Source organism: Halichoerus grypus, chromosome 6 (genome assembly GCF_964656455.1).
Source record: "Halichoerus grypus chromosome 6, mHalGry1.hap1.1, whole genome shotgun sequence".
Classification (NCBI taxonomy): domain Eukaryota; kingdom Metazoa; phylum Chordata; class Mammalia; order Carnivora; family Phocidae; genus Halichoerus; species Halichoerus grypus.
In genome coordinates this window covers 168,953,111-168,979,174 of record NC_135717.1, presented here as the reverse complement: position 1 = coordinate 168,979,174, position 26,064 = coordinate 168,953,111, and the positions used below count along the sequence as shown (strand labels likewise).

The 26,064-nt window shown below is 54.7% G+C and overlaps 1 protein-coding gene across 3 annotated transcripts; it reads left to right on the top strand.

Annotated features, from left to right (window-relative positions):
* The first annotated feature begins 590 nt into the window (after positions 1-590).
* Positions 591-25,237, top strand: BAIAP2L2 (BAR/IMD domain containing adaptor protein 2 like 2). 3 transcript variants are annotated; one of them, XM_078076619.1, is made up of 14 exons: positions 591-730; positions 1,926-2,001; positions 2,944-3,030; positions 3,498-3,559; positions 12,971-13,042; positions 13,269-13,385; positions 14,206-14,352; positions 21,135-21,287; positions 21,584-21,707; positions 21,861-22,083; positions 23,340-23,462; positions 23,752-23,959; positions 24,531-24,574; positions 24,772-25,237. In XM_078076619.1, the coding sequence occupies exons 1-14, from the start codon at positions 680-682 to the stop codon at positions 24,845-24,847; spliced, it is 1,563 nt and encodes a 520-aa protein (XP_077932745.1). In that variant the 5' UTR covers positions 591-679; the 3' UTR covers positions 24,848-25,237. The 3 variants fall into 3 exon arrangements, with proteins under 3 accessions (XP_077932745.1, XP_077932746.1, XP_077932747.1); XM_078076620.1 differs by lacking the exons at positions 591-730; positions 1,926-2,001 and having other exon boundaries at positions 2,965-3,030; positions 13,274-13,385; XM_078076621.1 differs by lacking the exons at positions 591-730; positions 1,926-2,001; positions 2,944-3,030; positions 3,498-3,559 and having other exon boundaries at positions 12,466-13,042; positions 13,274-13,385.
* Positions 25,238-26,064: the final 827 nt, after the last annotated feature.

Here is a 26,064-nt window from a genome sequence, read left to right as displayed (position 1 = left end):
AGGGCAGGGGGCTTGGGCACGGTCACAGCCAGCGAGCGGGGCCAAGGTTTGTCCCAGGTCTGTGTGGCTCTAGGGTTCGTGCTGCCAGCATGAGGAGGTGGGCAGGCAGCGGCCCATGTGGGAGCCTTGGCCCTCGAGGTGCGGGGTGGGGGGTTGGGGGTAGAGAGGAGGCCAGAGAGCCGTGACACCCAGTGGTACATTTGGACTTCAGGGCTGGGTCTGTCAGGGAGGGTCTCGGGGGAGGGTCCCCAGCCGCTCTGGCCCTATGAGTTGGGCCATGCCCGATGTGGGCAGACGGTAGGGCGGGGGTACCCCCCCAGAGCCAGAGGTCCCTGGTCGACCTAAGACAGTGGCCCATCCACGCGTGCCCACCGGCCCACGGCTCAGAGGGGTAAATAATTGAAGGGCAGGTCACACGAACCTGCCCGCGTCACGGGATGCCTTCCGCCGGGTCTGGTTACGCCCCAGATCGCATTCTGACATCCCTGGCTGGTGAATAATTAAGCTGCCACCTCCTCCCTGGCCACCACCACCGGCAGGCCCTCCGTCTCCAGGTCCCACTCTGCAGCTTTCTTTGCTCCCTCAAAGTGGTGGGCACTATAAAGGACCGACCCCCCGCGCTTCCGGCCCTGCCAGCACCTCTGGCCTCCTGCCCAGCACCCGACTTGCAGCCCACTCCATGGCCCCCGAGATGGACCAGGTCTATAGGTCCACCATGGCCATCTACAAGGTGAGCAAGCGTGTGGCCCAGGCCCCAGGCCCGAGTGCCCCTTCCCAGGGCTCGAGGGTCCGGCCGGCTCTGGAGGACAGAGGGTGAGCATGACTGCAGCATGGTCTGGAAAGGAAGACCCAGGGTCAGGCTGGGTTGTGGCCACAGGGGTGGGAATCCCTGGGGGCAGTCAGCCACCCCAGCCCCAACCTGAGGCTCCCAGGGCAGAGGTTTGTCCATAGTCACCCAGTGAGTGACAGGCCCGCCGAGACGGCACACCTAGACGCTGGACCAAGGCAGGACGGGGCCCAGGGTGGCTAGAGGTGGGCGCGAGGGGGGGCCCAAAGAGCCACCTGGCCCAGGACCAGAGAGTCCCTCTCTGTGTGTCTCTCTCTGTCTTCCTGTCTCTTTCCATCTCTCCTTTCTGAGCCCCTCACTCAAATTTTCTACTTCACACCAGAGGGGTTGCCGCTGTCCCCATAGGCTTTTATTGGGCACCTCCTGTGTGCAGGACCCTTTCACATGTAAGCCTCACGACACCCTGCCTCTAGGATAGAAAATAATCACCCCAAAGGAGAGATGAGAAAGCCAAGGCCAGCACGGTTCAACAGCTTGTTCAAGGTCTCTGAACATCCCCGAGACGCTTCTGCAATTTGAGCCAAGACCCAAGTCTAAGTCCATGCCCCAGGCCCTCTGCACCCCGAGGGTACTCTCCAGCTGGCCGTGGCCTGAGGTGGCCCGTGACCCAGCCACAGCCTCGCTGCCAAGGGGCTCTTCTCTGAGGAAGGCAAGATCTGCCCTTGCCCCTGGGGTGACTGTCGGCCACCCGTGTGTCCAGCCCGGCGAGGCCTGGACCCAGCGCAGGGTTGAGCCACACCCAGCTGGGGGCCGTAGCAGACCGTGAGCTTCCTCCTAGTGGGAGGAGGAGAACCTTCCAGGTGCATTGTCTTGGGAGCAGGTTCCTGCCAGGGCAGGTATGTGAACGGAAGCTGGCCTGGAACAGGGATTCGGGGAGATGGCCTCGAGGCCCCTGCAGCAGAGTCAGGATTCGGGGTGACTCCACGCTTCTAGGCGGGTTCCCCTAGAGTTGGACTCCTCTCTGGGGCTGGACGGGGTCCCTGCGCCTGAGGCCCGGTAACTTACCTCTGCCCATCCACCTTTCTTCCTCTCCCTCTCCCAATCTTCGCCCTCGCTCCCGTTGGCCTGGGGCTCCCAGAGCATCATGGAGCAGTTTAACCCCGCCCTGCAGAACCTGGTGTACCTCGGAAACAATTACCTGCGGGCCTTCCATGGTAAGTGGCCGGCCCGGGGCCCCCAGCCCCTCAGCCTCCACTGTCCCCATGCACCTGTCCCTCCATGCAGTCACCTGCAGCCCCCCTTCGTCTGCACCGCACACCAGACACCCCACTCAGGCTCACCTCTCCGCACTCCCGTCCAGCACCCTCACCTGCGCACACCCACACTCTCCTCTGCCCGCTTCTTAGATGCCCCCCAGATGCTCCCAGAGATGCGGTGCCCGGTCCTGGCGGCCTCCACGGCCCCAACAGCACACACTCCTGTATGTCACCCTGATGCTGCCCGTGAGCCCACTGCTGTGCCCAGGCCCACCTCGGCAAGCCCGTTGCGCCACAGCTGTGTGCCCTCACTCTGCCCAGGGCCCCCACCCCCCGCCGACAGCTGAACCTCACCCACGGTGCCCGCGCAAACAGCTACCCCTCCCCCATTTCCCAACAACCCCCGCTCCACCAAGGCTGATCACACCACCAGGGCTTGCAACCCTCTGTGCCAAGGACAAGCCAGGGACACACCCGGAGCTGAGGGCCACCCAAGCCCTCCCTGCCTTTCAGGACTTTGGAGTCAAAGCCTGCTTCCCCCCACCCCAGCTCCCCCAGCCCACCCGCACCCCACACCCCTACACCTGCGCATCACACCACACCTGCCACACCCTCCCTGCGGGTACACACGGCTGCCTGCGCCCCCACTCATGACAGACACACGCTGAGTCCGGGTGCGGGGTACAGCTGCCCTGGGCCCTGCTCCACGCCCGCTTCCTCCTCTGGCCAATACCCCGCGTCCACACACACCACCCGGGACACCCCTCCCTCTCCCAGACGCCTCTGCCAGTTCCCACAGTGTCCCCTCCGCGCACCCTCTCCGGACAGGAGGGGTCTCCAGAGGGCGGGGGCAGATGGAGGAGGGGGCTGGGCCTACACGCATCCCCTGTCCCCACGCAGCTCTGTCCAAGGCAGCTGAGGTGTACTTCAACGCCATCCAGAAGATCGGGGAGCAGGCCCTGCAGAGCTCCACCTCGCAGATTCTGGGTGAGGCACTCCCCCTTCCACCATATCCCCCAATCTTTCTTGGGCCTGAAGGGGCTCTCCTCCTGGCCCTGCATCTGCCCCAGGCCGCCTCCTGCGGCCCAGGCCCCTCTGTCTCCCTGGTGCCGTCACTCAGGGGCCTGCTTGGCCCACCAGCCTGGGATCCCAGAGAGGGTTCCTTTCCTGTTCTCACCCTTCCTGGAAACCCCACCAAGCCATAGGCCTTGCAGCCCATGGCGAGCCCAGAGCCCAGACTCTTGTTCTGGAGCCCAAGCCCCTCCCTGCCACTCCCTGCAGGGCTGCTCCAGGGCCGGGACAAGCACGGCCATCGTCCCAGCGCCCTGTGGGAAATCCTTGGACTTTGGCCCCCAAATCCCCTCTCAGGCAGCCGCGGGGGCAGCTTCTAGCAGGAGGAGGGTGGGTGGGGCGGGCTGCCCTCCCTGAAGGCGGCTCTCCCTCCGTGCCTCCAGGGGAGATCCTGGTGCAGATGTCAGACACGCAGCGGCACTTGAACTCTGACCTGGAGGTGGTGGTAAGTCCCGCGGCCCTGAGGCGTCACTCCGGAGAGTGGGCTGCTTTCCAGGGAAGACGAGGGCCCAACCCTCCACGGCCTTTCTCAGGGAGGGCTCCCTGCGGCCCTTAGCGACACACAAGCATGGGCTGCCCTGCCAGGCTGCGCGGGCCGTGTGCACCTGCCATAGCCTGTCCACGCTTCCGGCAACCCCAGGAGGCAGCCGCCACTTCTGTCTCCATCCTACAGACCAGGAAACTCAGTCTTGGAGATCGAGTCCCTTGCTCCCAAGTCCAGAGCGAGTGGAGGAGCTAGGGAGAGAAGGGACCACTGCCCAGGTGCACGCGGCCAGGCCCTGCTCCTCTCTGGCTCCCCAGCCCCTCCCTCCAAGCTCCCAGGGAGCAGCCAGCCACTGGACCTTGTCACACCCATGAGAAAACCCCACAGAACTAAACCCAGTCTCCCCAGTGAGGGATCCCGGGCCCTGCTGACCCAGCAGCCTCCGTGTGGCACCCCCAGTCACAGCCCAGCGCCGAGAAGAGCTGCCCTCTGCAGACACGGCCTGGGGCTCCTACCACTGGGCTGTCTTCATGCTGTTCTCTCAGCCTAGAAGCAGCCCCAGCCTTGCCGGCCAGCACCTTACCAGGCCTCCCTTGACCCCTGGGCAAGCTCATTACTTCTTCTAGACTCCAATGGATGCTTCTATGCATTCTTAGCACTCGGTGGTTAAGAAAGTCAGCTCTGCAGGCAGAGCACCTGGGTTCACAGCCCAGCGCCACCTGCCACTGGCTTGTGACCTTGAACAAGCCCCTCTGTACTTTGGCTTCTCTGTCTGTACAATGAAGACAATCATAACTACGGGCAGGACTCTTGGGAGGACCAAGTGAATTCATAAGGATAAACTAGTTGCTCTCTATGCATCTTCGTGGTGATAATAGGCAGCAGGATCTACCGGCCTGTCTCTATCCCTGCCGAGACTGGGAGCCCTGCAAGGGCTGGGGCGGGGCCTGGCGCCGAGCAGGGTTCCCTGACTCTGGATGGAAAGAGCAAGCTTTGAAGAGAGTGGGGGCTGGCCAAGTGGGGAGGAGATGAGAAGGCGTCCCCAGGGGGCATGGTGGGCGGAAGCCAGCCGAGGATGGGGAGCTGGGGCAGAGCAGGAGAGGGCCTGGTGGTGACGGGTCTTGGAAAGCTCGGGAGGAAAGGTCAGTTCATTGCAACAGCACGTGGCTCTCAAACGTGTGGGGGGAACCCTTGGAAGTCAGGGTGCACTTTGGGGGACACCAGAAAATACTCAGCAGTTTGGCTACCATGCCAAAATGGGAAACAATTTCAGGAGCAGAAAACGTTCATCCACCTGCCCAGGATAAAACCCTGGGACACCTGCAGGCTTAGGGCTCAGCCGTGCCCCGTGCTGGGGCTCAGGAGGAGAGTCAGGAGCGCAGCTCATGCTGGTGGCCTGTGGCTTCCCATCCTCGGGAAGGATGTGACGAGTGTCATCCAGGCCCTCTCTGTAAGGAGAGCTGCCGTCCCTGGGCACCAGTGTCTTGGCTGTGACAACCAGGCGGGGCCCTTGGCCAGAACCAGACCAGACCTGACGCGGCCGACGCTGCCTCCCCCAGGGGCTCCTTCACCCGACAGCCATCGACAGCCATCTACAGCCGGGTGCTGGGCGCCGTTGCAGGCCTGGGGCGGGGGGCGGGACAGCAGACAAGACCCTTGCCCTCCCCAAGGGCGGGGCCAGACAAAACCCAAGACTAACAAGTGAGTATATATGCAACAGGATAGATGCAAAATGTGCTCCGGAGGAAAATAGAGCAGGGAAGGCGCATAGTGAGTGTTGGTGGGCTGCAATTTTTTAACAGATATCCAGGAAAACAGCCCGAGGAAGGGGACCCTGAGAGAGGCCTAGAGGAGGGGAGCGTGTCAACCAGGGAGACGCGCGTGGGAAGGGTGTTCTGGGCAGAGGCAACAGCTCCGAAGGGCTAGCAGAGGCGCGTGTGAAGGAGATGATCGGCCACGACAAGAGCCCCGTCGTGTGGCCTCGCTGGGGCTCTAGCCATTCCGAGTGTGCGAAGCCAAAGAGCGACAGGATCTGACTTTTCTTAATTGTAAACGAAAACACAGACAGGGAACACCTCAGTGAGCAAATTAGAGCTTAAGGAATCATTTTAAGGCAAACTACCATCCAGGTCAAGAACTGTGCCGCCTCCCCCGGAGCCCCTCCCTGCACCCCCTGTCAAAGTCACAGCCCCTCCCTCCCCGCCTCCCTCCAAAGGTGACCACGGATCCAACACTTCCTTGTGCTCCTTTGTAGCTGATCAGTGGGGCATACATCCCTAGACACTAGAGTTTGGTTGTGCTCTGTTTCTTTTTTTCAAATATGCCTTTGAGTTTCTCAGTCAACTGGTTCCCCTCCATCCTTTTCTTTCCCTTACGACTTGTCTGTTGAAGGCCCTGGGGCCCTATAACTGGTTTTCCTACAATCTGGAAATTGCTGATCTCACATTCCTGGCGTAGTTCAACTTGTTCCTCTGTCCTCTGGATGCGGGGGCTCGATCAGACCCAGGTTCTATCCCTCTGGCAAGACCACAGAGAGTGCTGGATTCTTCTAGCAGGAGCCACCTCACATCTGTAGCCATGTGATATTAACAGCCATGGGGGCTCAGTGTGTCCAGATCCGTTCCCACATTGGGAGTTAACGGCTCTTCTGATGCTCTCTTACCCATTAACTGGGAGACGCTGTTCCTTACCTACTCTTTGTTACCAGTGGCACGTTTTGTGTGGGAAAAGCAGGATCAAGGTTTACTCACTCCCTTTACTCATTAGCTTTTAAGAGCATGAGCTCACTCCCTGTCATCCTCTGAAGGTGACCCATTAGCCGTATTGTTTTCCTCGCACCATTACTGTAGTATTTTTTAGTATCATCGGTATTTGTAGATTTAAACACATTTGATGTATTTCAGTCCTTTGCAATGTTATTGTCTTTAGCCAAGTTGAAAATGTCCCCCTCTTTGGCCAATAGAAACTTCCTCAGTCTGGCTCCTGAGTCTCTTGGGCACGACCCTAGTAGTATTGACAGCTTTCTGGCTGTCTTGCTCTTCTTATGGGTCTTGCTCCTCTTATGGGTCACATGGCATCTCCTTTGTTCCTGGTCCTCATCAAGAATCCTGATTCTCGAGGAAACAGGGAATGAAAGCATTCAGACATCCCGGTCATCTTCTGACACGGAACGTTGAATGTTGCTGCTGAAAAGTCTGATGATCTATTTTTTCCCATCATAAATCATTTGCTTTCTCAGCCTAGATGCCCGAAAGATTTTTTCTTTTTTTCTTTTTCTTCAGCCTAGTAATTTTTCTAGACATGTCTTGGTGTTGATCAGTCTGGGTCAAAATTCCCAGTCCCATGGTGTACTTTTACAGTAAGTAGTTTTAAATCTTTTTTTTTTTTTTAATTTCAGGAATGTTATCTTGAATCACAGTTTTTAGAATGTTTTTGTTCTCTGTCTTTGCATTTCTTCTTCAGGAACTCCTATTATCTGTATGTTAGATCTCCACAGCTTATCTTCAACATCTGTCCCTTCCTCTTGGCTGTTTTTACTTTTTTCTTCCTTTCTTCCCCCCACACACTTCCAGATGTTATGATTTAATACCTGGACCAAGAATGGAGCCCATAATAGAAGTCCTATCATGGATGTATCTATATATACAATAATAGATAAAAATATATTCTCATATATATTGTATATATTATATACTAAATATATAATATCAGCTTGAAATTCACTCCTTTAAAATATACAATTTAGACATTTTTAATGTAGTCACTGAGCTTTGAACCCATTCCCACTATCTAATGTTAGAACATTTTCATCACCCCCTTCCCCAAAACACTGTCCCCATTAACGTTCGCTCTCGTTTCTTTGTTTCTTTTCATTAAAAAAAAGTTTTCCTCCTCTTTGGCAACCCACTCTCTGATTTCTGTCTCTGGAGGTTCATTTTGCTTGTTCTAGGACTTCATATGACGGGAATTGTGCATATGTGTTCCTCTGTGACCTGCCTCGTTCACCCGGTGTAATGTCGGTAAGATGGCTTTCATGCTGTCACAGGTATTGAAGTCTTGTCCTGTTTGATTGCTTACTATTCCACTGAAGGAATCTACCACAATTTGTTTATCTCTTTTTCTGCTGATGGTTATTTGGGTTATTTCCCGTTTGGGATTACTATGACTAGAGCTGCTGTGAACATTCTTGCACAAGTCTTTTGTGGATGTATGTTTTCATTCCTCTTGGGCAAATACCTGGGAGCAAAATTTGTGGGTCACAGGACTGACATATATTTGGCTTTATACGAAACCACCAAAGAGCTCTCCAAAGCTGCTGTGCTAGCCGCACCCCCACTAGCAATGTGTAAAAGCTGCTGCTGCTCGTCATGCTTGCCAACCTTTGATGTTGTCTTTGTTATTTTAGCCATTCTAGAAGGTACGGAATGGTACCTCATTGTGGTTTCATTTTGCATATGCCAATGATTAAAGACTTTAATGGGCTTACTGGGCATTTGCATATCTTCTCTCTTGAGGTGTTTGTTTAGTACTTTGCCCATTTATTGCCCATACTTACTGTTGACTTTTGGAGTTCTTTATTTAGTCAAGATATGAGTCCTTTATCAGATATATGCATGGTGCATGTTTTTTTCCCCCCAACCTGTTGCTTGTCTAATCATTTTCTAAATAGTGTCTTTGATGAGCAGAACTTTTACATTTTTAGGAAGCCCAATTTGGCTATTTTATTGTTTTCATTTTACAAGAGGCAGAATCTGTTTAAACTCAGTAAACCACCTTACAATTCATGGGACTAATGCTATGGCAACAGCAAACACCTGCCTCTGCTAATTTGACAATTTTAAAAAGTGGTTTGTGTTTGTATCCTACTTAAGGAATCTTTGCCCACCACCATGGCAAAGATACTCTAAGTTTTCTTGTAGAAGCTCTATGTTCTTCACTTTACATTTATTTCTATGATCTATCTTAAATTTGCTTTTGTGTATGAAGTGAGATAGAATCAGGGGTTCTTTCCCCCTGTATAGACATTCAGTTGTTCTAGCACCATTTCAAAAAGACTTTGCTTTCCCCATTGAACTGACTTAGTGTCTTTGTCAAAATTTGATTTGTTGTATATGTGTGGGCCTATTGCTGAGCTCTCTACCCTGTTCCATTGATATATTTGTCTATCTTTATACCAATACCACAACTCTATTCATTGCTGTGGCTTTATAGTGAGTCTTAAAAATCAAATAGTCTAGGGGTGCCTGGGTGGCTCAATACGTTGAGCATCTGCCTTCAGCTCAGGTCACGATCCCAGGGTCCTGGGTTCAAGTCCCACATTGGGCTCCTTGCTCAGTGGGGAGCCTGCTTCTCCCTCGGCCTGCTGCTGCCCGTGCTTGTGCTCTCTCTCTCTCTCTGTCAAATAAATAAAATCTTGTAAAAAATCAAATAGTCTAAGAATTTTGTTCTTCTTTCTCAAAATTATTTTGCACATTCAAGATCCTTTGCTTTCCTATATGTAGAATCAGCTTGTCAATTCCATTAAGAAAACTTGCTGGAATTTGGACAGGGATTGCATTAATCTATAAATTGCCATCATAGGGGCGCCTGGCTGGCTCAGTCAGTAGAGCATGCAACTCTCGACCTCAGGGTCATGTGTTCAAGCCCCACATTGGGAGTGGAGCCTGCTTTAAAAATATATATAAATTCATGGTCATCTTAACAATATTGAGTCTTCTGATCCATGAACATGGTATACCTCTCCATTTATTCATTTCTCATAGCAGCCCCTTGTCATTTTCAGGGTGGCAGTCTTGCACATCTTTTGATAGATTTGTTCCTAGGTATCTGGCTTTTTTAGCTATTAAAATTGGAATTTTAAAATTTCATCCTCCAGTTGTTCATTGTTTGACTTATATTTTAGTAGGATCACTCTGGCTCCTGTACTAAGAATAAAATATTAGCAGTGGAGGGCAAAAGCAGAGCAGGAAGACCAGTTTAGAGGCTATGGCAATAATCTAGGGGAGGGTTGAAATGGCTTGGGAAAGTGGCAGCAGTGGTAGTGTTGAGAAGAAATCAGACTGAATGTAAAGCCGATAAGATTTTCTGATGGAGTGGATGTAAGTTGCAAAAGAAAAGGGAAAATCAAACTATCTCCAAGGTTTTGTCCTAATCAACTGGAAAGGTGTAGTTGCCATTAGCTGAGGTGGGAAATACTGAGTGTGGAACATTTCAGGTGGAGGCAAGAGATTAGGGACTTAGTTTTAGACATGGTAAGTTTGAGACGCTTATTAGAAAACCAACTGGAGATGTGGACATCAGTTGTGTGTATGAGGTTAGAGTTTGGGGTCAAGGTCTAGGCTGGGTTGTTTGTCTGGGAGTCTTGAGCATATGGACAGATGAGCTCATGGAGGGAGTGGGTGTAGGAAGGGAAAGGAAGAGGCCCTGGGGGATCAGGAGGTGAGGGAAAATCAGCAAATGACAGAGAAGAGGCAGCAAGGATGGGGGGGTGGGGAGTGCAAGGAAAACCAGGAGAGGGTGGTAGGCTGGAAGCCAAGGGAGGAAGGTGTTTCAGGGGGAGAGAATGGTCAACTGTGCTGAATGATGACCACAGGATGCATCAGATGAGTCCTGAGAGCTGGCTCTGTGATGTGGAGTGTCAGTGATTTCAACAAGAACATTCTTATTGGTGTGGTGGGGCACAGCCTGACTGGAGGGGGTTCAAGAGCAAACTGGAAGACAGGAGTGGGGTCAGCCCACAGGGACAATTCTTCCGGGGCTGGGGCGGGGCGGGGGGGGGGTTCCTGTATAGGCGGCAAAAGGACTTCTTATGAGTTACTGGAATAACTCAACACATAGAGGTTACAGTATGTGTTTTCCACGGTGGGTCTGCTCTCAGCTTCTGTATTGAGGGGCTCACAGGACCCGCTAATGAAGTATATGCTGGGAGAGGGGTCGCAGGGGAAGGCAGTCTCTGTTCTGAACTGCTGGGAATTCCTCAGTCTGCCTGGGGTTGGTGACTTCTGTGTTTGAGAAGCCACCTGTTAATAGATAGTCCTATAGTCCTATGGTTCCCCCATAGCAAGAGCTCAAAGTTCACATCAGTTACCAACCCCTTAATAGATTGATTTCTTCCGGAGCTTAATGGAGACTTTCCATTAACCCAGTGGTGCCTGAGCCCCACCTAACTGGTTATCACAGCCAAGCCGTGGCAATGGGAACAATTACAATCCAGCGGTCCCATTCTAACACATATCCATGGGATGACTCAATTCATACCTGATTGGAAGCAGAAGGAGTGACACCTGATACTGGAAGGTGACTTGCTCATAAGCCATGTCTCCTAAGAGAGAGTGGAGTAGGGCAACCAGAATTAGGGGGAAGGGAAAAGCCCCCAGCTTGTCTGCTGCACTGACAGCAAGAACCCTTTAATCTGTATTTTAAGAACATTTTAAAAGAGCTCCTGCGCCCAGGCCTCCCTGAGGAGAGTGCTCCCAGCCGCCCAGTGCTCTCAGCTGGGGGCAGGCTGCACCACCTCCCTTGCCCATCTTCGTGACAGCCCCACATCCCTCTGCATTGTCTCAGCATGCCAGCTCTACAGGAACTCAAGTGGAGCTGGCGTGCCTGTTCTGTTGGTTTTGTGCATTTTAGATATTTTCCGTAGCCGTCTGTGTGGTTCAAGTTCATCTCCAGATACCACTCATTATCTTTATGAGTGCTTGGTTACAAAGTGCCTGGCTTTTGCGGGTTGGCTCCAACTCTGTATCTCCTATAAGCCCTGTTGTTTATTTTGGGCGATTTTGCAGGATACGGGGATTTTTAAGAACACATGTTTGATGTTCAAGCAGAAACCTTGGACTGTCTTTTCAGTGGGAAGCAGGGCCAGGGGAGGGGTGAGTGAGGCGCCCCAGGGACCACCCTGGGAGATCCCGCAGGTGCAGGTTGGGAAGGCTCACTTCCTTACTTCTGAGATCCAGTTGACAAGGCAGATACGTGGTCTTGACACCGATCATAACACTGACCCCCCTACACACACACACACACACCCAGCAGCCACAACTCAGGGTTCAAGGCATGGCCAGGCCTGAGGGGGCCACACTCAAGGCCCCTACAGACCAGCAGTTACCAGGGTTTGAGAAACAATTACGGGAGAAAAACGTAAAATTTGCAACTTTTATAATTGGTTTTCCCTGAATACTGGAAGAAGATTACCAGCATTCTTCTTCTGGGCAATGCCCTAGCCCAAGGGACAGAACTCCCCAAGCACAGCATGGGGACCCCTGCGGCAGCATGCCTAGCAGCATCCACTGAAGGTTCTTGAGCAGGGGCTGCTGAGGGGCAAAGGGGTGCAGACAAAGGAGGCTGAGCAGAGGTCCCCTGCAGGATGGGGTACACTCCTCTCTGCTCCCTGTGAACCCAAGGACAAAGTGTGCAGCTGAAGGGTTTAGATCTGATGTCCCCACAACGCACAGTGACCCAGGGAATGCTGATGGTGGTGTCCAGGGGAAGGTGCCAGGTGAGCACCATGGCTCACAGAATCAAAGCTCTTCGGGCTTACAAGTAAGCTGGACCTTCAAGAGCATCTGGCCAAGACCTTCCTGTTACAGATGGGGAAACTGAGACCCAGAGAGGGGCAGCAACTTGTCCAAAGTTATAGAGCAAATTGGAGGCAGAACCAGAATTATTAGGACATAGCTCTTCTGAGCCTGAGCCCAGCAGCCTTCCCCAGCCTCCTGGTCAACCAGGTGGTCAGCCACCTCCATCTCACCTGTCGTGGAAACCAGCCACCCCTCAACAGCTAAGACCTCAACAGCTGTGAGCGCTTTCACTGGGTCAGGCCCCACCCACGGTGCTGGGGACACAGAGATGGTCAGATGAGGCTCATGCCCACAGCAGTTTGCTGCTCCTACAAAGGGGCTATGACCAGGGGCCCAGCAAGAAATCCTGTCCTATGGCTGGAGGAACGGAAAGTAAACGAACAAATGTATATACGTTCCAGAAACAAAATGGGAGAACAATGGATTCTGCTGGGGAAGTCAGGGAGACTTCCCGGTAGAGGGGGCAGGGAAGTTGGTACTCGGAGTCTGGTAGGAAATTCTAGGCAGAGGGAATGGCATAACCAATGCACAGGCTGGGACTAAGACCCAGAAGACACTGATACATTTATGGAGGGGGTGTGGCCAGGCAGCTACTGCACTACTTGTTTGCATACTGAACCATTTAATCTTCCCTCCAACCAGGTGCTTATATTATGACCATTTTCTCCGACAATTGGGCAGGTGTCTGGTGTGTTAGGAGTGTGGTGGGCTGGACTGGACTGGACAGTGCAAGGGATGCCGGGGCCTGGGAATGATTAGGGCCACCCTGATCACACCCACCCCGCACTGCACACAGGTGCAGACATTCCATGGAGATCTGCTACAGCACATGGAGAAGAACACGAAGCTGGACATGCAGTTCATCAAAGTAAGTGTGGCCCCCCCACCTTGGCCCCCCAGCCCATCACCGCAAGACGGCCTCTCCCCGTTTGATGGATGAGCACACCGAGGCCTGCGCTGGGCATTGACTGGCCCCAGGCTATCCATGTTCCCAGCTGAGCCCCCTGGGGCCCTGTCCAGTGCTCTGACCTGTGGACCTGGAGTCTTGAGCTCTTTGACATGGGGGTCTCCCTCCTCTCTCCACCTTCCCCAAGGACAGCTGCCAGCACTATGAGATGGAGTACCACCACCGAGCCGCCAACCTGGAGAAGTGCATGTCTGAGCTGTGGCGCATGGAACGCAAGAGGGACAAGAATGTGCGGGAGATGAAGGTGCAAGAGCTGGGGGCAAAACCAGGCTCTGGGGGGACCCCCTGACACCCTCCTGAGCTCCCGCGCCCAGCACTGGCCCAACTCCAGGAGGGCCGTCTGCCCCACGCTCTGTGGTGAGCATAGCGAGGGAGGTCAGCAGGCCCGTGGTGGGTGGGCACCCCTGGCCCTCAGGCCCACCTCAGTGCCGATCCTAGCATGGTCACTGCCCGGCCTTCCTTCTACTTCACGGAGAAAACCTAAGGCCATCAGCCATGCTGCTCCTGATCCAAGGTGTAATTCCCCAGCAGCGCAGCCATCCTCTGCTCCCTCCTGCCCTGGCAGTGCTCCCCTGAGCCTGGCCGGGGCCAGCCCTCCTCCCAAGCTCAGGGCCCCATCCCTGGCCTCAGTCTCCAAGACTTCTATCTCCTTTCCTGTCTCCTCTTCTGGCTCCTTTACTAAGCTCTTATCTCTCCTCTTCAGAATCTACCCTCCCATGTAGGGACTTAAATCAACTCATTCACATTTCCTTAAACCAATCTCCCTGGGCCCCCCTTCAGTGCCTGGCCCCGTGCCTGGGGCTGGGGCAGAGCGATGGCTCAGACACCAGCCCTGCCTGTGAGAAGGGCCTGGCCTGGGCAGACACAGAGCCCAGGCTCAGGAGGATGAGGATGCCCATGAGAGGTGGGCCTGGGAGCTCTGCTGAGCTGGGTGCTCAGGGGAGGATCTCTAGGAGGAGATGGCTGATTCAGGAAGGACAGGAGGCTTCAGACAGCTGGTACTTGTGGAGGGTGGGATGAGGCATCCACTCGCTGCCTCCAGCCAGAACCCGCTTCTCCCACAGGAGAGTGTGAACCGGCTACACGCACAGATGCAGGCCTTTGTGTCCGAGAGTCAGCGGGCAGCTGAACTGGAAGAGAAGCGGCGCTATCGTTTCCTGGCTGAGAAGCACCTGCTGCTTTCCAACACCTTCCTGCAGTTTTTTGGCCGGGTGAGCTGGGGCTGGGCGACAGCTTACAGGGCCTTCCTAGGGTCTGTGCTCTCTGTGAGCTGGCTGCCCACGGGGATTTCCCTCCCTTCGCCCATTTCCTTCTATCCTTCCTCTCTGTAGTTATTTATTGTTTACTGTCCCCATCTATTTCTTTGGTTGTTTCTGTGTTTATTTGTATCATCAGATACTCCTTCATGATTTTGTTTATTCTCACATTCATTCACTAATTCATGCCTTTATTCACTCATGTATGAACCATTTATTCTTTCATTCCTGCTTGCATATACTCACCATTTGCAAATTCATCAATTCATAAGTTTATTTTGTTATTGCCTATTACTTTTATCATATTATTTAAATCCTTTATGCTCTTGCTCTGTTCCATCTACTAGACCAATCAGATTCTTTCATTTCTCATTGGCTTTCTAGCAGATTTTGCTTTCTGTATTTAACTGCCATGTTGTTTAGTGCTGTTGGGTTTACAACTATCATACCTTCTCTGTAAATGTTGCCATTTATGTATTTAATATCTCATAATCCAGCTTGATGCTTCTCATTTCACTTTGTCTGAGATTAAAATTACCCTCCTTTCTCTTCTGTTAACTCTTTGTTTTAAGGTTTTATTTATTTATTTATTTTTAAAAGATTTTATTTATTTATTTGACAGAGAGATAGAGAGCACAAGTAGGCAGAGCAGCAGGCAGAGGGAGAGGGAGAAGCAGACTCTCCGCTGAGCAGGGAGCCCAATGCGGGGCTCGATCCCAGGACCCTGGGATCATGACCTGAGTCAAAGGCAGACACTCAACTGACTAAGCCACCCAGGCACCCCAAAGTTTTATTTATTTAAGTAATCTCCACACCCAAGATAGGGCTTGAACTCATGATCCTGAGATCAAGAGTTGCACACTCTTCTGACTGAGCCAGCCAGGCACCCCTTTATCTCTTTGTTTTAAGTGTGTTTTCTGTCATTAACATATAGCTCAGTTTTGACTTTTGACCAGTCTGGCAGCTTATGTCTTCAAATAGAGGAATTCAGTTCATTCACAGTTAACCCAACAACTGATATACCTGTTTTATGTTACTTGGTCATTTCCTCTTTTTCTCCCATGCTTGCTCTTGCCACTTTGGTTCTGTTACTGTAGATTCCCCTTTCCACTTTATTAATTTGCAAATCCTACTGTTCTTTTCATCTCTATTCATGATAACCTCACTTTGTGACCCTCATGATAACATATATTCATCTCTTATATTTTCCAAAATATACTGACACCCCCCTGACACTACTCTGTCCATTGCGCCCCCCACCCCTTAAGATAAGGCCTGGAGAAGGATTTTGCTGCCCTCCCTGGCACTCTAAATTGTTGCCTTACTTCTCCCCTTTTCCTTCCCGACCCCCAGCCCTTGGTTTTGCCAAAAACTTCAGGACTTTTAGTTCTAGACTCTCATAAGTCATTACTTGGCAGCATGATCCTTCTATTTCGAGAAACTTCACTTAGATCATGTATATTCCCACTGCCTGGTGCATGGTCACTTGCACCGATATTTCACTACACATGTGATCAGACATGCTGATACCACTGTTTTCACTCCTTTTCATTTCCTGCTGTCTTGAGGTTTCTGTCTTGATTAATTGAATGTCTTCGGCAGATGTGTCACCTGAATCCATGCATATGTGCAAATGTCTCACTTTGACCTTGAGTACTGAGTGGCATGTCGGCTGGTTGAAGGACTCTAGAGCTGTAGGTTTTTTCTCCTGCGGTCCAAGAGGACATTCCCCTGTTTTCTGGTGCTCTGTGTTGTGGATGAAGAAGTCAGGTGCCGGTCTGTCTTCTTTCTCTCTTAAGTAACTGGCTCTTTCTCTGGATGCTTCGAGATTTTCTCACTGTCCCTGGGACTCAGGAATTTGTCCAGGCACCACTAGATGAGTGCCTGCTGGTGCTCCTCATTCTGTGGGCTCAGGTCTTTCTTCAGGTCAGGGGAGCCATTTGCTCTTCCGTTTCTCTATTATCTCTCTGCCATCATTCCTTCTTCTCCTTCTAGAACTCCACATCTATGACCTCCTCCCTCACCAATGCTGTTTCATTTGTTCTTGTTCTGTAGTTTGAGATATTCCCTCCACCCACCCCTTGACCTGTCAGGTCTGATTGTGTTCTCAACAGGACTGTTCTCTCTTCTAGTTCATCTGTTCAATCTTCAATCTTAAAATTGTGCTTTGTCTGGATAAGAAGGTCTTTGGTATGGAGCACATGCTCCTATCAAGATCTGGTCAAGCTTGTCACCCCCTTCTCTCAACTGCCTGCGTAGTCTGCTAGGTTCTCCTCTCTCACCGCTGGGTCCTCTCTGGTGCCTTGTTTCTTTCCTTTGCCTCCTCATAGTCCTGTTCCCACTCAGGGTTGAGCTGAACTGCAAGGCCTCAGGCAGTAGTACTGGCAAATGTGGGAGGATTCGGGGAATGGAGCAATCTTTACCCCAGTGGGACCCCTTCTAACCCAGGTCTTCCTGTGGCAAGCATCGGCTCTCACCTCAGCCTCAGGGATAGGGATCAATTTAGCCTACTCTTGCGGAGAACCACTGCAGACACGGCTGCCAGGGAAGATTGTGCAGACTGAGCACTGCACAAGGGAACCTGGTTGAGAGTAGGGGCTGTGTTCTACTCTTCAGGCTGAACACACTGGTGCAGACTGTGTTTTCCTGGAGAAAGGAACGTCTCTTTCTTTGCATAAAGAGTCCATCCTCTCACCAAATGTGGTGGCATCTGCAGAAGGAGGGGCCAAGGACACTGGGACATCATTTTTTTCTACCATTCCCTCCTAAAGTGATGACCCTTGTCCCTGCATTTTTCCAATGTCATCTGTTCCTTCATTCATATATTTAATAAATATGCTTTGAGTCCAGATGGCATGTCAGGCTCTGCTCTATGTCATATCTGAGACAGAGCGGGCCACGGACCCCCCACCCGGCAGGCCAGCCTCTCTTTCCTGATGCCCCCGACGCAGCTCCTCCACCCCTCCCCCAGCCTCGTCGCTCCGCCCAGTACTTTCTATTTCTTTGTATTCTTGTTCAGTTTCCATTTCTCTTTCTTTGTATTCTTGCTCAGTTTCCCAGCCACTGTGCTCTGGCTGCGAACCTAGCAAGTGATTTCACTTCTCTGAGTCTCATTTTCTTATCTGGCAAAAGAGGGAAATAATCCCCATCTCGCAAGGTTGACGCAGTGGTGGAACCTCATATGAGGGAGCCCAGTGCAGTTAGGTTCTCCTGCCCCTACTCTCTCCCCTCCAAAGCTGCAAACAAAAGCTACCCTTCAGGAGATCTGTCTGCTTGCAGTCAGCTGCCTCCAACAGCCCCCAGTAGACTCCTGCCTCCCCGCTTCAGCCAAGCCCCTTCCCAAGTCTCTGAACCCAGGGACCCTCTGGTGCTGAGCAGCGGTGGGAGACATGGCTGGACGCAGTGACTGATCTCGGCTCCAGCTGATTTCTTTCCGCTGTCCCCACCACAGCCAGCCCCTGGCTCGGGGCTCAGCCTTCTCCTCCTGCCCCTCCTCTCTCCCACAGACTGATGCTCCTGGGAGGAACGGCTTGTTCTTCTTTGAAATAGTTGTATTGCGATACAGTTCGCACGGCATGCAATTCATCCATTTAAAGTGCACAATTCAGTGGAGTCTCGTACATTCACAGACTTGTGCACCCATCGCCACAATCAAGTTTAGAACATTTGCATTACCCCTAAAAAACCCAGCACCCCTTGATCGTCATTCCCTAACCCTCCCCCATTTCCCACCACAACCCCCCACTCTGGTCTAGGCCACCACGGATCTACATTCTGTCTCTAGAGATGTGCCTCTTCTGGACATTTCATATAAATGGAATCATACAATATGTGGTCCTTTGTGACTGGCTTCTCCCATGAAGCATTGTGTGGGTAGATTCATCAATGTTGGGGCACATATCTGTCCTTCATTCCTTGTTACTGCCAAATACTATTCCGTTGTCTGGAGAGACCACATTTTATTTATCCATTCATCAGTTGATGGACTTCTGGGTTGTTTCTACTTTGCGGCTATTATAAATAATGCTCCTATGGATATATGTAGAAGTTTCTGTGTGGACATATGTTTTCATTCCTCATGGCTGTATAGGAGTGGCCTTGCTGAGAATAGGGTAACTCTATGTTTAACTGTTTAAGGAACTTCCAGACTGTTTTCCAAAGTGGCTGCACCGTTTCATGGTCCCACCAGCAGTGCATGAGCTTTGCAATGTCTCCACATCCTTGCCAACACTTGTTATTATCGGTCATCTTGATCCTAGCCATGCTAGTGGATGTGAAGTGGTATCTCATTATGGTTTTGATTTGCATTTCCCTGATGGCTAGTGATACTGAATATCCTTCCCGGTACTTGTTGGCCATTTAAGTACCTTCTTTGACAGGAAGCTCCTTTCTGCTTGTGTCCTGAACAGTTAACCTCCAACGTTAAGGGGAGAGCTGACCCCTTCACTGACTGCCTCCTGATGAGTGATCGCCCCTCAGGAGGGGGCCGTGGATTGAATGAGCCAGATTTCCCCTAGGTATGGGGAGGGGTAGGGACAGGTATCAGGTTGTCTGACCCAGCTGGACTTTAGGACACACAAGATCAAACTCCTAAGATAGTCAAGCATATTTACCCATTACTATATCTATAAACAGAATGCACAAGATTTGGAACAAGATTTAAAGAATGATGAGGGCTGACCCTCTCATCATGAGAGTGACCCACAGCAAGGGGTCACTCTCACGTGCCTTGCGTACCCAATCCTGGCTGAGTCCGAGTCTGGTCATTAACATGCCTCTCTGCTCACCTCGCCCTCAGCTTCTCTACGTTTATTGTACTTGTGCAAGTCTATCTCCAGGATAAATTCCTAGGAATGGAATTGGCGAGCCCAAGGATATAGGCATTGACTGTCCCAGTTTACCCTTCTGCCGGCCGTGTAGGAGATTCCATTCTCCTTGACAACGGTGTGAGAGCAAACTTTTCGATGTTTGCTAATCAGCAAGGTAAAACTGGTATCTCCGTGTGGTTTTATTTTATACTTGTCTTATAAGCGAGACAGATCTTTTCATGGTTCCAAGCCACTGGATGTCCTTTACTAGGACATGTCAGCCTCTTTTCCTCCATTTTTCTTATTCATTTCTAGGAGCTCTTTATATGTTACTGAAATTAGCCCTTTCTTGGTGATGAGTTGCAAATATTTTCTGTTTGTCATTTATCATTTGATGTTGCTTATTGTAAGTTTTGCCATGTTTAAAAAATTTTTTAGTCAAATTTATCGGTGTTTTCTAGTCTATGGGGTCTATAGCATACTTAGAATGACTCTTCCACTCCATAAATGTTTTTAAGACTTCTCCCATGGTCTCCTTAGGGTTTTGAAAGCCTGCACAGTGTTTCTTCCTAACCACAGGTGAAACCACCTGGAGGCAGGGCTGAGGGAAGCCAGTAAAGTTGGGTGCTGTCCAGGCTGGGGCTTGGTGCTGTGGCCTTCACTCCCAGAACCCCCTAGGACCCTGGCAGGTGCTTTCCACGGAGTGTTCTCAAACTGGACAAAAACCCTTTTAAAAATATGGTATGCAGAACCTAATGTCCTTGCTTTGCATACTGCTTCTGCAGCAAGCACACGAAGATCTTTGGAGTTTTGGCTTTGTGCTGTTTTGCTAATTAGTTATGCAAGACAACAGAGGGGGTGTCCACCTAGTGACCAACGGGACTAGTTGCTCCTGTGACGTGAGTTGCTTCTGTTTTGCTGCCAAAGATCCCTATGAGGTTTTCAGCAGCTGGGCCAGACTGAAGGGAGGAATCATGGAAAGGTGCCGTCACAAGGACAACTTGCTTACTATCTCTAGGAATTATCTAGCCCTGGGAGGGGCAATCCCTGCAGGATTGGCAAAGGCCCAGGATGTCAAAACATCATCAAATACAGAAAATTAAAAACACAATTCCTGCACACAGCTGGTCTGACATTTAAAGCCCTCCCACCCCCAAGTTGTTATGGACTGTGTGGTCAATGGCTGAGTTTCCCGTCCTTGAAAGTATTCAGAGTTAGATGCCCATGTACCAGGGACACTAGGGATGCTTATGTAGACTAAAAGGAATAGACTGGAAAAACCGTATGTGAAAGGCCTCTTTTAGGAAACGACTCAAACTGGCTTACACAGAAAAGGTACTTATCACTTTAGTTACTATGAAGTTCAAGGGTTTCAGGTATAGCTGGATCCAGGAGCACACATGTCATCAGAAATTTGCCATTTTCCCTTAGTTGTAGTTTCCTGTGTTGGCTTCACTCTATTTAGCAAAGCCCATGAAGTGAAACAATATATTTTTCCAGATTGTTCCAGGATAAGTACTGGAATTGGGTTCTTTGGTCACAGTTTCTGGGGAAGTGCCATCCTTGAGTCCATCACTGTAGCCAGGAGGATGGAGCAACCTGAGTGGCCAGGCCCGGGTTCTACCCCTACCGCTGTACTGGGCAGTGGGAGAGCCCGGCCAAAGCACACAGACTGAGAGAAGGGGCAGGAGAGGCACCTCAAGGAAAACTGAGGGGCCTTCTTCGACAAAAGAGGGAGAGGGTTAGACGGTGGGCGAGTCCAAAGGGGCACCACAGTGGTCTCTGGCTCCTTCCAGCTAGAAAATCGGGTCATCCTCCGCTTGCGGGGCCCGAGTTCCCAGGTCTAGGGTGCCGCTTTTGAGGCCCCAGGACCGGGGGAGGGGGGCGCCTGCTCGGATCTGGCTGACGCCTGTGTCCCCACGCGGCCAGGCCCGGGGCATGCTCCAGAACCGCGTGCTGCTGTGGAAGGAGCAGTCGGAGGCGAGCCGCAGCCCGTCGCGCGCCCACTCCCCGGGCCTGCTGGGCCCCGCGCTGGGGCCGCCCTACCCCTCGGGCCGCCTGACGCCCACCCGCCTGGACATGGTGAGGCCCTGGGCGCCCCCGCCGCCGTTCGCGCCCCCGCCGGCCCCCGCACCCTCCGCGGCGCCCTGGGGCCTGCGGCCCTCCGCCCGGAGCCCCCCGCCCCCCAGGCTCCCGGTCTACGCGGCGCCCCCGGGCCGGCCCTTCCGCCCCCGCGCGGCCTGGGCGCCCCCGTGGTGGCTGGGCCGGAGGCCCGAGAACCCCTACGCCGACGGCCGGGACTGGGGGTGGGGGCTGGACTAGGGCGCCGCGGCGCCCCCCTCCCCGCCCCACCCTCCCCTGCCCGTCTCCCCTCGCAGCCCCAGAGGCCCCTGGCGGAGTTCAGCGCCCCCCGCAGCCGGCACGGCTCCGAGCCCGGCGAGGCGAGGTCCCCGTCGCAGCTGGAGCCAGACCGCCGGTCGCTGCCCCGGACGCCGTCAGCCTGTGAGTGCAGAGGGAGGCCCCCGGGGGGGGGGGGGGGCCGGGGGCCCGGGGGCCCGGGAAGAGGCCCTGAGGGGGCGCTGCAGCAGGGGGGTCGGGGCAGCCATCGGGGCGAACCGCGCACCCACGCGCCGCCGCGCTCTCCGGGCCCCGCAGCCTCGCTCTACGCCAGCGGCAGCCCGCGCTCGCGCTCCAACTCGTTCGGCGAGCGGCCGGGCGGCGGGGGCGGCGGGGGCGCCCGGAGAGTCCGCGCCCTCGTCTCCCACTCGGAGGGCGCCAACCACACGCTGCTGCGCTTCTCGGCCGGGGACGTCGTGGAGGTGCTGGTGCCCGAGGCCCAGAACGGCTGGCTCTACGGCAAGCTGGAGGGCTCATGCGTGTGAGTGGGAGCCCCGGGGCCCGGGGTGCAAGGGGGCCCCCGGAGGCCCCAACGGAGACTGGTGCCCCCCCACTTCCACTCCCGGGGCTCAGACAGTTCTCCCCGCTCCCCCCCCCCCACACACACACATACCCTGTGCCGCCCTCGGTGTCCCCATCCAGCCAGCGGGGGTAGGAAGAGGACAGGGCGCCGGCCCTCTCTGTCACTTGTGCGGACACTGCGGGAACCCTACTGCTTGGGCGCTTACTGTGTGCCCCGCACCGAGGGAGGAGAGGGAGGAGCAGCTTCCCCCATACCCTGAGAGTCAGCGGGGCTCTCTGATGGAGGGGGTGGGCCTGGAGGCGGGCTCCCCCAGGCCAGGCCCACGGGCCATGCTGGGACCTCGCAGGCTGAGCTGTGGTCACGGGTGCAGGGAAGATCCTGGGGTTGGTTTTGACACCAGGGGTGGAGACGCGAGGTGGGGAAGTACATTGTGGTCACTGCAAGGCTGGCGGAGGGCAGGGGTTGGCAGTCAAAAAAGGGGAGTGTGCAAAGATCACTCTGTGCCAAAGAAAAAGGGGGAGGTGGGAGCTTGTTGGAGCCAGCCAGTGACCCCCACAGGGCTTATGGGCCGGAGACTGCCTCTCCCCAAGCCCCAGCCCTCTGGAAGTGCAGTCATGAGCCTCCAGCCAGGCAGAGTCCAAGAGCAGGGATGCCTGGGGTCACAGGAACCAGAGTCCTGGGGTGGACAGAAGCAGCGGGGCGGAGCAGGGAAGGGCACTGGGTTGGTAGTCAGGCACCTTGGGCTCCGTACGCCTTCCTCTGCGCTCGTACATCTGCCTGTGGTCCTCAGCCCCTGCCCTGTCCCCTTCCCAGTCACCCTCGTCATCATCCATTTGTATGTCTGTCCATCCGCCAGGCTGGGAGCCTCTGGGGAGCAGCAGGAACTGTGTCTGGCTCTCTGTGGGCCCTCACGTGGTGGGTGCTCAGTGAGTAGGGAATGAAGCGGGTCACCACATGTCCTTGGACACATCACTTTCCTGCTTGGACTTCCAGTGCCTCCTAAGGCGACCCAGCCCCTGGCAGGACATGAGGCTGGCTGGATGGACTTGAATGTTGAGAAAGATCTCCTTGAGGGATTAAATGAGTTAGTCTGGGCAAGGCCCTCCGAGCGAGGCCTGGCACACAGCACTGCTCAGTAACTGCTCTCGGGAGTGGGGTTTTGGCCACTGCTATTGGGCCTTTTGCTTATGGGCCCCTCTGCCTGCACCCCGCAGGAGCGGCTGGTTCCCCAAGGCCTACGTGAAGCCTTTGGAGGAGGTGCCCGTGAGCCCCATGTGCCCCTTGAGCCCAGTGACCTCCATGAACCCGATGAGCCCAATGAATGAGTTACCTTCCAGGTATCTGGGTGGTCGGAAGGGGGGCAGGGGTGGGGACATCTGTGAGTTGCAGTCCTGAGTGGGCCTAGCCTCCTTCAGCCCCTGGAGGAAGGGGACCCCCCATATGAGAAAGTCATTGTGTCCATCCCTCTGCCTCCTCTTGGGGCTGCCTTCAAGCCCATGTGGCCTCCTTTCGCCTGGGTACAAGGGAGGAGGCTTTAGGACGCTCAGGAGCCCGGCAAGATGGGATGCGGTGCGGTAGGGGCCTGACGCCTGACCCCCTTCCCGTGCCTCCCTCCTCTGGACTCAGATCCTACCCGCTCCGGGGCAGCCACAGCCTCGATGACCTCCTGGACCGGCCGGCCAACTCTACAGCACCCTCAGAGTACTGGGACGGCCAGTCCCGCTCCCGAACCCCGAGCCGCGTCCCAAGCCGCGCCCCCAGCCCCACACCTACAGCCTTGCCTGATAGCCGCCAAAGCAGCATGGGCAGCCCGGGGGTGGCCAGTGATGTCAAGGTGAGCACCGCCCCCCCAACACACACACAACCTGTCCCCAACCCTGGGCTCATCCCGTGGGCCCGGAGACTGGAGACCAGGTAACCCTCCCTGCTTGGCCACTGGCCGGCTGGCAGGGGGCCTCCCCACCCCGGCTTCAGTTTGCCCATCTGCAGGGGAGGTGTGGGATGGACTTCGGAATCTGGGGAGGGGAAAGCCTTCCTCTCAGGGACTGGAGCCCCTGTTGTCCTGCTGGGAGCACTGGAAAAGGCCTGTCCTTCCCACCTCCCAGGAGAGGCAAGACCAGGATCCTGGGTCAGAGCCGGGGCTGGGGCTGGCTGGCCAGGACCGGGGTGAGGAGTGGGGTGCAGGGAGAGCGGCTGGAGCCTGGGGGACAGTACTCTGGCCCAGAGGCTTCTCACGTCTGAAACCCACAGAATTTTGGGCTTCAGAACGCCCGGGCCTTATTTCCCAGAAGTCTGGTGCTGCCCGGGCCGCTGGTCTGGCCCTCTGCCTTCCTGGAACGGGGAGTGGCAGAGGCAGGGGTGCCCCTCTCCCCCTAAACCTGGCCCTTCCTCCACCCCCACTGCAGAAACTTATGTCCTGGGAGCAGCACCCTCCAGAGCTCTTCCCTCGGTGAGTCCTAGGGTGGGGGTCGGAGGGGACGGGGCTCAGAGGAGGGCTGTTGGGGGAGACGAAGCAGGGGTGAGTGGAGGTGGCCAGTGGGGGCAGGAGGTAGGGGTGAGCCCTGGCTCAGGTGCCCAGCCACTTCCCCTGGACCCAGAGCCAGCTGAGGACCTGGGCCCCTTTCACCCTGACCTCTCCCCTCACAGGGGCACAAACCCCTTTGCCACGGTAAAGCTGCGTCCCACCATCACCAACGACCGCTCGGCGCCCCTCATCCGCTGAGGTGTCTGAGGTCGTCCCCCCACACCTGCCCAGGGGCTGCCCAGAGCTGGCGGCGGCCGCAGCAGCAGTGGATCCGCGAAGCCGGGGTCCGGATACTGGGGGTGGCTGCCCTGCCTCAAACGCGCCGCCCGCAGCTTGAGCAGCTCCAAGGGGACTGGCCTGGGGTCTGGGACCTTCAAAATAAAGCAGGCAGAATTGGGGGACAGGACCATTTCTTCTTCCTCCAAGGGCCCCAGGACTCTCCCTGGGGGCCTACCTCATGCACCCCAACCCCTTTCCCCTGCTCTGCCCCAGCAGGGAGGAGCCCCTGCGCACCCCCCACCCCACCCCGGATATGTCCTCCTGTTTAACTTTTGTAAACGGTGAGAAATAAAGCAAGTGGACACAGCCGCAGGACTGGTGGTGTCTGATTTGGGGGACAGGGTTGCGGGGGTTGGGGCTGGAGGCCTCTCGCTGGACAATGGGGGTCCAGGAGGTCCTGTAGGTCACTGCCTGGCTCCCGCACAGCCCCTCACGGCCCTCATTTTAAGCAGATCTTTAGGTCTGCCCTGAAGCCCTCGGGCTGTATCCACCCACCTCTGGCCCAGTCTCTGCTGCTCTTGCTTTCCCAGGAAGTGGGCGGGGGGGGGGGGGGGCCTCTCCAGAGGGGGAGGGGTGGCAGTGGCCAAGGTCTGGGACCACCAGCAAGTCACCCTCCGGCAGCCTGGGACACAGTACCCTTTGTTCTGTCCCCTCCAGCCCTGTCAGTCCCAGGCTCTCTAACCTGGATTAGCCTGATCCTGGATCCCCTCCTGGAATGTGGCCTGGGGGTGGGGGGCAGGCGAGGCACTGAGGTGAGTAGGGCTGGTGGGGTCTCTCCAGGGCAGGGCGATGCCGCCAGCGCCACTAGGACCCCCCTCTCCCCCAGAGCGGGGCTCTGTGTGTCCTCTGCCCAGTGGAGGGGCTTCCTTATCTCTCTAGCTCTGCTGGGAGGGCCTGACACAGGGACCCCCACCGTGAGGTCCAGCATGGCCCCGCGCTGCGGTCAATGCCCTGTCCCTTCTCCCTTTCCAAGCAAAAGCCTCTTAGAGGGCTGGGGGTGGGGGACACTCTAAGCCCAAGGCCTGAGGGAGTGAGCCGTGGGTGAGTCAGGCCAGCAGCTGATCTGCAGGCAAGCCTGGGGGTCTTCGGCTGCGTGCCCCCATAAGACCCGGCTTCCCAGGGGGACCCAGAGAGGC

Coding starts and splice junctions, on each gene's coding strand:
- BAIAP2L2 (XM_078076619.1), top strand. CDS start 680: ATGGCCCCCGAGATGGACCAGGTCTATAGGTCCACCATGGCCATCTAC. Junction 13,043..13,268: donor TGGACATGCAGTTCATCAAA/GTAAGTGTGGCC, acceptor ACCTTCCCCAAG/GACAGCTGCCAGCACTATGA. Junction 13,386..14,205: donor AGAATGTGCGGGAGATGAAG/GTGCAAGAGCTG, acceptor CTTCTCCCACAG/GAGAGTGTGAACCGGCTACA.